This window comes from Ranitomeya imitator, chromosome 9 (assembly GCF_032444005.1).
Source record: "Ranitomeya imitator isolate aRanImi1 chromosome 9, aRanImi1.pri, whole genome shotgun sequence".
Taxonomy (NCBI): domain Eukaryota; kingdom Metazoa; phylum Chordata; class Amphibia; order Anura; family Dendrobatidae; genus Ranitomeya; species Ranitomeya imitator.
The window spans coordinates 157,891-170,559 of NC_091290.1; the positions used below are offsets into that span (position 1 = coordinate 157,891).

Below are 12,669 nucleotides of genomic sequence, written 5' to 3' on the forward strand. Positions count from 1 at the left end.
TTAAAATGAGATCACCCCTTAGTCTTCGTTTTTCCAAACTAAATAGCCCCAAGTGTAATAACCTATCTTGGTATTGCAGACCCCCCAGTCCTCTAATAACCTTGGTCGCTCTTCTCTGCACCCGCTCCAGTTCAGCTATGTCTTTCTTATACACCGGAGACCAGAACTGTGCACAGTATTCTAAGTGTGGTCGAACTAGTGACTTGTATAGAGGTAAAATTATATTCTCCTCATGAGCATCTATGCCTCTTTTAATGCATCCCATTATTTTATTTGCCTTTGTAGCAGCTGCCTGACACTGGCCACTGAATTTAAGTTTGTCATCCACCCATACACCCAGGTCTTTTTCATTGACGGTTTTGCCCAGAGTTTTAGAATTAAGCACATAATTATACATCTTATTACTTCTACCCAAGTGCATGACCTTACATTTATCCCCATTAAAGCTCATTTGCCATTTATCAGCCCAAGCTTCTAGTTTACATAAATCATCCTGTAGTATAAAATTGTCCTCCTCTGTATTGATTACCCTGCAGAGTTTAGTGTCATCTGCAAATATTGAAATTCTACTCTGAATGCCCCCTACAAGGTCATTAATAAATATGTTAAAAAGAAGAGGGCCCAATACTGACCCCTGTGGTACCCCACTGCTAACCGCTACCCAGTCCGAGTGTGCTCCATTAATAACCACCCTTTGTTTCCTATCCCTGAGCCAGCTCTCAACCCACTTGCACATATTTTCCCCTATCCCCATTATTCTCATTTTATGTATCAACCTTATTTGAGGCCACTTTCCTGGTGTCTGTCCCTCATTTGATGTGTTTTGGCAGCATTTGGTGCCATGCGTGTTGTGCATGCGTTTGTTTTTGCCTCCCATTGACTCCAATGATGTTTGGTTATGTTTGGAAAATATTGCAAATTCGGCGATCATAATCCAAATCAAACATTGAAATATTCGCTCATCTCTAGTTTTAATGTGTTTTTTCTTTTCTCCTTATATCTCCACCTCGGTCTACAGTCCCTGGAGTTCAGGTGATTTTGCAGTTACTATTGGAGAAACCTAGAATAATGGCCACAGAAGAAGATGATGATGAGGTCTCCAGAGCCTCTGCCCACACCTAACACTCATAAATTACATTTCGGGGAGGATTTAGGAATCACCTGTGACCGTCAGGGTGAAATTCGTCATCAGCTCCTGGTGCAGAGATCGGTGCTTCACCAGACATGAGTATTTGAAGCCGGTGTCCTGCAGGGTAGGATACAAGGTCTGGTGACTGGTGACACTGAATGTCCCATCCGGGTTACTGACGGCGTCACCGGTGCAGGTTCCTCGCTCCAGGGCCACACACCTCGAATCTTTCTCATGTCGCACCCAATGAATAGTAACATCTTTAGGATAAAAGTTGGTGACTTCACACGACACGACTTTCTCACTTCCCAGCTCCACAGTGACGGCATCTCCAGGTGTCAGAACGGCGGAGGGCGGAGCTGTAAAAGAGACCACCCAACACTATTACATCTCCATTCACACAACACTATGTCAGCAGAGTTACCACTAGTGTTTGACTTGTCTGCGTCTTACCCTATTATCTGTTATACAGAGTGTAAGGCAGATTCCTGGTATACATTACTAATCCGGAGTTACATCCTGTATTATACTCCAGAGCTGCACTCACTATTCTGCTGGTGCAGTCACTGTGTACATACATTACATTACTGATCCTTAGTTACATCCTGTATTATACTTCAGAGCTGCACTCACTATTCTGCTGGTGCAGTCACTGTGTACATACATTACATTACTGATCCTGAGTTACCTCCTGTATTATACTCCAGAGCTGCACTCACTATTCTGCTGGTGCAGTCACTGTGTACATACATTACATTACTAATCTGGAGTTACATCCTGTATTATACTCCAGAGCTGCACTCACTATTCTGGTGGTACAGTCACTGTGTACATACATTACATTACTAATCCGGAGTTACATCCTGTATTATACCCCAGAGCTGCACTCACTATTCTGCTGGTGCAGTCACTGTGTACATACATTACATTACTGATCCTGAGTTATATCCTGTATTATACTCCAGAGCTGCACTCACTATTCTGCTGGTGCAGTCACTGTGTACATACATTACATTACTGATCCTGAGTTACACCCTGTATTATACCCCAGAGCTGCACTCACTATTCTGCTGGTGCAGTCACTGTGTACATACATTACATTACTAATCCAGAGTTACATCCTGTATTATACTCCAGAGCTGCACTCACTATTCTGCTGGTGCAGTCACTGTGTACATACATTACATTACTGATCCTGAGTTACCTCCTGTATTATACTCCAGAGCTGCACTCACTATTCTGCTGGTGCAGTCACTGTGTACATACATTACATTACTGATCCTGAGTTACACCCTGTATTATACTCCAGAGCTGCACTCACTATTCTGCTGGTGCAGTCACTGTGTACATACATTACATTACTAATCCAGAGTTACATCCTGTATTATACTCCAGAGCTGCACTCACTATTCTGCTGGTGCAGTCACTGTGTACATACATTACATTACTAATCCGGAGTTACATCCTGTATTAAACCCCAGAGCTGCACTCACTATTCTGCTGGTGCAGTCACTGTGTACATACATTACATTACTGATCCTGAGTTACATCCTGTATTATACTCCAGAGTTGCACTCACTATTCTACTGGTGCAATCACTGTGTACATACATTACATTACTAATCCGGAGTTACATCCTGTATTATACTCCAGAGCTGCTGTCACGATTCGGGGTGACTTTAGGCCAACAGACAACTATCACATGTGCAGGGGGGCTTATCTTAGTTGTCCCTCCACTGCTAACAATGTCATGAGAAAACACACACAAGGCTATTGACCTCTTAGTTTACAGCAGGGGCTTATTCTAGGTATCCCACTGCTTTTCTATATACCACGAACTGCAGGGATTTATGTATATCCCGCTTACAGTTCCACTTAACACTTGCTCTCAGGTCAGATTAGGTACTGCACCCTGGGTAATTAGTCGCCAGAAAGGCTGCCTGCTATGTACTGGCTATTGGGCACGCTGCAGCGACGCGATAACTACTCCCACTCAGGCAGGAACAATAATTATCAATGCCGCAGTCGCTTCAGCGTAACCCAAAAGTCAGCGCACTCTCGCTGCCACCAGCTTCGATTAAACGGGTCCGAAGCTAACCCAACACAGTAGCGTAATTCTCTTCAAGAGACTTAGGGTACGGATTAGAGCAGGAGAATGAACTAACATATAATAGTATATCCCATTAAAAAATTAGGCAGTGCTTTATCAAAAATATTTTTATAAAGATGTTACAAATGAGACAATTGCAAATATGTACAAGGGTAATTATAACATAAAGGGAATAAATGAGAAAGATAACACTCACATGTTCAAAACATTGCAGGCAACCAGGCTAGTGGAGTTTTCCATATGTCCCAGCTCATTAGGACGTGCTGCTGGCTTCAGGAGAAGACAAGAAGTCCAGAAGAAGAAATCAAGCAGAGAGACAGAGCTGGGGATGTGTGCAGACAGTTATAACTTCAAGGCGGTGACATCACAGAAAGGCTGGCTTATCCAGACCCTCCTCTCTCTACCTTCTGAGTAAACTTTAAACTATTTTCTCTGATTTCTATAACTTCACTACAAAACATGTCAGAGTCCTAACAAACTCATAATTCATCTCGGATTAACGTGAGCATTCTAATGAGATCAAATATGTCCTATCTGGGATACATATTTACAGAGAAATCCCTACTTCTTTACCAGATGGAGTTAGAAGCCCGAGTTTTAAGGGATGGGTAGATACACCGAGTGAGAATAAGAATATATATTTTCGTATTTCTAGCTTAAATCGTTTGCCTAATATCTAACAAAAACTAAACAAAGAATTTTTCATGAATTTTTGGAGCCACTTTTCCAGTTCTAACTAGTGCAGGTGGGAGGGGTGAGGGACTTTCGTCCGAGCATGGAATTTATGACCCCAGGGCAATAAAACCCCCTTCTAGCATACAGTCCGTAACCCAGAGAGAAACAAGGAGAGTCAGCTAGGGAAGGGGGGGTTTAGCCCACCTCATGAGCTGAAGGGCAACTAAACTTATATGATATTTCATACCATATCGTGACAGCTGCACTCACTATTCTGCTGGTGCAGTCACTGTGTACATACATTACATTACTAATCCGGAGTTACATCCTGTATTATACTCCAGAGCTGCACTCACTATTCTGCTGGTGCAGTCACTGTGTACATACATTACATTACTAATCCGGAGTTACATCCTGTATTATACCCCAGAGCTGCACTCACTATTCTGCTGGTGCAGTCACTGTGTACATACATAACATTACTAATCCGGAGTTACATCCTGTATTATACTCCAGAGCTGCACTCACTATTCTGCTGGTGCAGTCACTGTGTACACACATTACATTACCGATCCTGAGTTACATCCTGTATTTTACCCCAGAGCTGCACTCACTATTCTGCTGGTGCACTCACTGTGCACATACATTACATTACTAATCCGGAGTTACATCCTGAATTATACTCCAGAGCTGCACTCACTATTCTGCTGGTGCAGTCACTGTGTACATACATTACATTACTGATCCTGAGATACCTCCTGTATTATATCCCAGAGCTGCACTCACCATTCTGCTGGTGCACTCACTGTGCACATACATTACATTACTGATCCTGAATTACATCCTGTATTATACTCCAGAGCTGCACTCACTATTCTGCTGGTGCAGTCACTGTGTACATACATTACATTACTGATCCTGAGTTACCTCCTGTATTATGCTCCAGAGCTGTACTCATTATTCTGCTGGTGCAGTCACAGAGTACATACATTACATTACTGATCCTGAGTTACATCCTGTATTATACTCCAGAGCTGCACTCACTATTCTGCTGGTGAACTTACTTTGCACATACATTACATTACTAATCCAGAGTTACATCGTGTATTATACTCCAGAGCTGCACTCACTATTCTGCTGATGCAGTCACTGTGTACATACATTACTGATCCTGAGTTACATCCTGTATTATACTACAGAGCTGCACTCACTATTCTGCCGGTGCAGTCACTATGTACATACATTACATTACTGATCCTGAGATACCTCCTGTATTATATCCCAGAGCTGCACTCACCATTCTGCTGGTGCACTCACTGTGCACATACATTACATTACTAATCCGGAGTTACATCCTGAATTATACTCCAGAGCTGCACTCACTATTCTGCTGGTGCAGTCACTGTGTACATACATTACATTACATTACTGATCCTGTCTTACCTCCTGTATTATACTCCAGAGCTGTACTCATTATTCTGCTGGTGCAGTCACAGAGTACATACATTACATTACTGATCCTGAGTTACATCTTGTATTATACTCCAGAGCTGCACTCACTATTCTGCTGGTGTACTCACTGTGCACATACATTACATTACTAATTCAGAGTTACATCCTGTATTATACTCCAGAGCTGCACTCACTATTCTGCTGGTGCAGTCACTGTGTACATACATTACATTACTGATCCTGAAGTACATCCTGTATTATACTCCAGAGCTGCACTCACTATTCTGCTGATGCAGTCACTGTGTACATACATTACTGATCCTGAGTTACATCCTGTATTATACTACAGAGCTGCACTCACTATTCTGCCGGTGCAGTCACTGTGTACATACATTACATTACTAATCCGGAGTTAAATCCTGTATTAAACTCCAGAGCTGCACTCACTATTCTGCTGGTGCAGTCACTGTTTACATACATTACATTACTGATCCTGAGTTACATCCTGTATTATACTCCAGAGCTGCACTCACTATTCCGCTGGTGCAGTCACTGTGTACATACATTACATTACTGATCTGGAGTTACATCCTGTATTATACCCCAGAGCTGCACTCACTATTCTGCTGGTGCAGTCACTGTGTATTTACATTACATTACTGATCCTGAGTTACATCCTGTATTATACTCCAGAGCTGCACTCACTATTCTGCTGGTGCAGTCACTGTGTACATACATTACATTACTGATCCTGAGTTACATCCTGTATTATACCCCAGAGCTGCAATCACTATTCTGCTGGTGCAGTCACAGTGTATTTACATTACATTACTGATCCTGAGTTACATCCTGTATTATACCCAGAGCTGCACTCACTATTCTGCCGGTGCAGTCACTGTGTACATACATTACATTACTGATCCTGAGTTACATCCTGTATTATACCCCAGAGCTGCAGTCACTATTCTGCTGCTGCACTCACTGTGCACATACATTACATTACTAATCCGGAGTTACATCCTGAATTATACTCCAGAGCTGCATTCACTATTCTGCTGGTGCAGTCACTGTGTACATACATTACATTACTGATCCTGAATTACATCCTGTATTATACTCCAGAGCTGCACTCACTATTCTGCTGGTGCAGTCACTGTGTACATACATTACATTACTGATCCTGAGTTACCTCCTGTATTATGCTCCAGAGCTGTACTCATTATTCTGCTGGTGCAGTCACAGAGTACATACATTACATTACTGATCCTGAGTTACATCCTGTATTATACTCCAGAGCTGCACTCACTATTCTGCTGGTGAACTTACTGTGCACATACATTACATTACTAATCCAGAGTTACATCGTGTATTATACTCCAGAGCTGCACTCACTATTCTGCTGATGCAGTCACTGTGTACATACATTACTGATCCTGAGTTACATCCTGTATTATACTACAGAGCTGCACTCACTATTCTGCTGGTGCAGTCACTGTGTACATACATTACATTACTAATCCGGAGTTACATCCTGTATTGTACTCCAGAGCTGCACTCACTATTCTGCTGGTGCAGTCACTGTTTACATACATTACATTACTGATCCTGAGTTACCTCCTGTATTATACTCCAGAGCTGCACTCACTATTCTGCTGGTGTAGTCACTGTGTACATACATTACATTACTGATCTGGAGTTACATCCTGTATTATACCCCAGAGCTGCACTCACTATTCTGTTGGTGCAGTCACTGTATATTTACATTACATTACTGATCCTGAGTTACATCCTGTATTATACTCCAGAGCTGCACTCACTATTCTGCTGGTGCAGTCACTATGTACATACATTACATTACTGATCCTAAGTTACATCCTGTATTATACCCCAGAGCTGCACTCACTATTCTGCTGGTGCAGTCACAGTGTATTTACATTACTGATCCTGAGTTACATTCTGTATTATACCCCAGAGCTGCACTCACTATTCTGCTGGTGCAGTCACTGTGTATTTACATTACATTACTGATCCTGAGTTACATCCTGTATTATACTCCAGAGCTGCACTCACTATTCTGCTGGTGCAGTCACTATGTACATACATTACATTACTGATCCTGAGTTACATCCTGTATTATACCCCAGAGCTGCACTCACTATTCTGCTGGTGCAGTCACTGTGTACATACCTTACATAACTGATCCTGAATTACATCCTGTATTATACCCCAGAGCTGCACTCACTATTCTGCCGATGCAGTCACTGTGTATATACATTACATTACTGATCCTGAGTTACGTCCTGTATTATACTCCAGAGCTGCACTCACTATTCTGCTGGTGCAGTCACTGTGTATTTACATTACATTACTGATCCTGAGTTACCTCCTGTATTATACTTCAGAGCTGCACTCGCTATTCTGCTGGTGCAGTCACTGTGTACATACATTACATTACTGATCCTGAGTTACCTCCTGTATTATACTCCAGAGCTGCACTCACTATTCTGCTGGTGCAGTCACTGTGTACATACATTACATTACTGATCCTCAGTTACATCCTGTATTATACTCCAGAGCTGCACTCACTATTCTGCTGGTGCAGTCACTGTGTATTTACATTACATTACTGATCCTGAGTTACATCCTGTATTATACTCCAGAGCTGCACTCACTATTCTGCTGGTGCAGTCACTATGTACATACATTACATTACTGATCCTGAGTTACATCCTGTATTATACCCCAGAGCTGCACTCACTATTCTGCTGGTGCAGTCACAGTGTATTTACATTACATTACTGATCCTGAGTTACATTCTGTATTATACCCCAGAGCTGCACTCACTATTCTGCTGGTGCAGTCACTGTGTACATACCTTACATAACTGATCCTGAATTACATCCTGTATTATACCCCAGAGCTGCACTCACTATTCTGCCGATGCAGTCACTGTGTACATACATTACATTACTGATCCTGAGTTACATCCTGTATTATACTCCAGAGCTGCACTCACTATTCTGCTGGTGCAGTCACTGTGTATTTACATTACATTACTGATCCTGAGTTACCTCCTGTGTTATACCCCAGAGCTGCACTCACTATTCTGCTGGTGCAGTCACTGTGTACATACATTACATTACTGATCCTGAGTTACATCCTGTATTATACTTCAGAGCTGCACTCGCTATTCTGCTGGTGCAGTCACTGTGTACATACATTACATTACTGATCCTGAGTTACCTCCTGTATTATACTCCAGAGCTGCACTCACTATTCTGCTGGTGCAGTCACTGTGTACATACATTACATTACTGATCCTGAGTTACATCCTGTATTATACTCCAGAGCTGCACTCACTATTCTGCTGGTGCAGTCACTGTGTACATACATTACATTACTGATCCTCAGTTACATCCTGTATCTCTTTTTTTTTATTATATCCCCTTTACCCCCAAGGGTGGTTTGCACGTAAATGACCTGGCCGTTTTTTGTAATTCTGATCACTGTCCCTTTATGAGGTTATAACTCTGGAACGCTTCAACGGATCCCGGTGATTCTGACGTTGTTTTCTCGTGACATATTGTACTTCATGTTAGTGGTAACATTTCTTTGATATTACCTGCGCTTATTTGTGAAAAAAAACGGAAATTTGGCTAAAATTTTGAAAATTTCGCAATTTTCACATTTTTAATTTTTATTCTGTTAAACCAGAGAGTTATGTGACACAAAATAGTTAATAAATAACATTTCCCACATGTCTACTTTACATCAGCTCAATTTTGGAAACAAAATTTTTTTTTGCTAGGAAGTTATAAGGGTTAAAATTTGACCAGCAATTTCTCATTTTTACAGCAAGATTTACAAAACCATTTTTTTAGGGACCACTTCACATTTGAAGTTAGTTTGAGGGGTCTGTATGGCTGAAAATACCCAAAAGTGACACCATTCTAAAAACTGCACCCCTCAAGGTGCTCAAAACCACATTCAAGAAGTTAATTAACCCTTCAGGTGCTTCACAGCAGCAGAAGCAACATGGAAGGAAAAAATGAACATTTAACTTTTTAGTCACAAAAATGATGTTTTAGCAACAATTTTTTTATTTTCCCAAGGGTAAAAAGAGAAACTGGACCCCAAACCTTATTGTACAATTTGTCCTGAGTACCCCGATACCCCATATGTGGGAGGGAACCACTGTCTGGGCGCACGACAGGGCTCGGAAGGGGAGGAGCGCCATTTGACTTTTTCAATGAAAAATTGGCTCCAATCTTTAGCGGACACCATGTCGCGTTTGGAGAGCCCCTGTGTGCCTAAACATTGGAGCTCCCCCACAAGTGACCCCATTTTGTAAACTAGACCCCCCAAGGAGCTTATCTAGATGCATAGTGAGCACTTTGAACCCCCAGGTGCTTGACAAATTGATCCATAAAAATGAAAAAGTACTTTTTTTCACAAAATATTTCTTTTAGCCTCAATTTTTTCATTTTCAAATGGGCAACAGGATAAAATGGATCCTAAAATGTGTTGGGCAATTTCTCCTGAGTACACTGATACCTCACATGTGGGGGTAAACCACTGTTTGGGCACTCGGCAGGGCTCGGAAGGGAAGGAGCGCCATTTGACTTTTTGAATGAAAAATTAGCTCCAATCGTTAGCGGACACCATGTCGCGTTTGGAGAGCCCGTGTGCCTAAACATTGGAGGTCCTCCACATGTGACCCCATTTTCGAAACAAGACCCCCCAAGGAGCTTATCTAGATGCATATTGAGCACTTTGAACTCCCATGTGCTTCACAAATTGATCCGAAAAAATGAAAAAGTACTTTTTTCACAAAAAATTTCATTTAGCCTCAATTTGTTCATTTCCACATGGGCAACAGGATAAAATGGATCCTAAAATGTATTGGGCAATTTCTCCTGAGTACACTGATACCTCACATGTGGGGGTAAACCACTGTTTGGGCATGCGGCAGGGATCGGAAGGGAAGGAGCGCCATTTGACTTTTTGAATGAAAAATTAGCTCCAATCGTTAGCGGACACCATGTCGCGTTTGGAGAGCCCGTGTGCCTAAACATTGGAGGTCCCCCACATGTGACCCCATTTTGGAAACTAGACCTCCCATGGAACTAATCTAGATGTGCGGTGACCACTTTAAACCCCCAAGTGCATCACAGAAGTTTAGAACGCAGAGCCGTGAAAATAAAAAATAATTTTTCTTTCCTCAAAAATTATTTTTTAGCCTGCAATTTTTTATTTTCACAAGAGTAACAGGAGAAATTTTACCCCAATGGTTGTTGTCCAGTTTGTCCTGAGTACGCTGATGCCCCATATGTGGTCGGGAACCACTGTTTGGGCACACGTCGGGGCTCAGAAAGGAAGTAGTGACTTTTGAAATGTAGACTTTGATGGAATGGTCTGCGGGCGTCACTTTGCGTTTGCAGAGCCCCTGATGTGCCTAAACAGTAGAAACCCCCCACAAGTGACCCCATTTTGGAAACTAGACCCCCCAAGGAACTTATCTAGATATGTAGTTAGCAGTTTGAACCCCCAAGTGCTTCACAGAAGTTTACAACGCAGAGCCGTGAAAATAAAAAATACATTTTCTTTCCTCAAAAATTGTTTTAGCAAGCAATTTTTTATTTTTGCAAGGGTAACAGGAGAAATTGGACCCCAATAGTTGTTGCCCAGTTTGTCCTGAGTACGCTGGTACCCCATATGTGGGGGTAAACCACTGTTTGGGCGCACGTCGGGGCTCGGAAGGGAGGGAGCACCATTTGACTTTTTGAACGCAAGATTGGCTGGAATCAATGGTGGCGCCATGTCGCGTTTGGAGACCCGTGATGTGCCTAAACAGTGGAAACCCCTCAATTCTAACTTCAGCACTAACCCCAACACACCCCTAACCCTAATCCCAACTGTAGCCATAACCCTAATCACAACCCTAACCCCAACACACCCCTAACCACAACCCTAACCCCAACACACCCGTAACCCCAATCCCAACCCAAACCCTAACCCTAATCCCAACCCTAACCCCAATCCCAACCCAAACCCTAACCCTAACCCCAATCCCAACCCAAACCCTAATCCTAACCCTAATCCCAACCCTAACCTCAACTTTAACCTCAACACACCCCTAACCCTATCCATAACCCTAACCACAAGCCTACTCTTAACCCTATTTCCAACCCTAGCCATAATTCCAACCCTAACTCTAATTCCAACCCTAACCTTAAGGCTATGTGCCCACGTTGCAGATTCGGGTGAGATTTTTCCGCACGATTTTGAAAAATCCGCATGTAAAAGGTACTGCGTTTTACCTGCGGATTTACAGCTTATTTCCAGTGTTTTTTTGTGCGGATTTCACCTGCGGATTCCTATTGAGGAAGAGGTTTAAAAAAGCTGCGGAATCCGCACAAAATTGACATGCTGCGGAAAATATAACGCAGCGATTATGCACTGTATTTTCCGCACCATGGGCACAGCGGATTTGGTTTTCCATAGGTTTACATGGTACTGTAAACCTGATTGAAAACTGCTACGAATCCGCAGCGGCCAATCCGCTGCAGATCCTTGGCCAATCCGCTGCGGATCCGCGGCCAAGCCGCTGCGGATCTGTGGCCAATCCATTGCGGATCCGCAGCCAAATCTGCACCGTGTGCATATACCCTAAACCTAACCCGAACCCTTGTTCTAACACTAACCATAACCCTATACCTAACCATAACCCTAACCCTAGTGGGAAAAAAAAATATTTTCTTTATTTTATCATTGTCCCTACCTATGGGGGTGATAAGGGGGGGGCGGGGTCATTTACTATTTGTTTTATTTTGATCACTGTGATAGGTTTTATCACAGTGATCAAAATATACCTGGAACGAATCTGCCGGCCGGCAGATTCGGCGGGCGCACTACGCATGCGCCCGCAATTTTGTAAGATGGCGGCGCCCATGGAGAAGACGGACGGACACCGGGAGGCTCGGTAAGTATGAGGGGGGGGGAGATCGGAGCATGGAGGTGGATCGGAGCACGGGGGGTGGGATCAGAGCATGGGGGGAGCGGGCAGGAGGACGGGGGAGCAGACAGGACGACAGAGGGAAGCGGAGCACAGGACAGAGGACTGGGGAGGAGATCGGTGGAGGTGGGGGGGGCACATCAGGGTTTCCAGCCATGGCCGATGATATTGCCATGGCTGGATTGTAATATTTCACCAGTTTTCATAGGTGAAATATTACAAATCGCTCTGATTGGCAGTTTCACTTTCAACAGCCAATCAGAGCGATTGTAGCCACGGGGGGGTGAA

At 43.1% G+C, this 12,669-nt stretch overlaps 1 protein-coding gene across 2 annotated transcripts in view; it reads right to left on the bottom strand.

Annotated features, from left to right (window-relative positions):
- The window catches only part of NCR3LG1 (natural killer cell cytotoxicity receptor 3 ligand 1), a 127,642-nt gene that overhangs the window by 77,611 nt on the left and 37,362 nt on the right, over nucleotides 1–12,669 (bottom strand). Inside the window, exons 1-2 of one of the 2 annotated variants that reach the window (XM_069739743.1) lie at nucleotides 1,350–1,454; nucleotides 1,162–1,246 (exon numbers count right to left, since the gene is read on the bottom strand). In XM_069739743.1, coding sequence (XP_069595844.1) covers nucleotides 1,162–1,189 — 28 coding nt within the window. In that variant the 5' untranslated portion in view covers nucleotides 1,190–1,246; nucleotides 1,350–1,454. Of the gene's footprint in view, nucleotides 1–1,161; nucleotides 1,489–12,669 lie in introns of those variants that run through there. The other variant, XM_069739742.1, reaches the window with a different exon arrangement.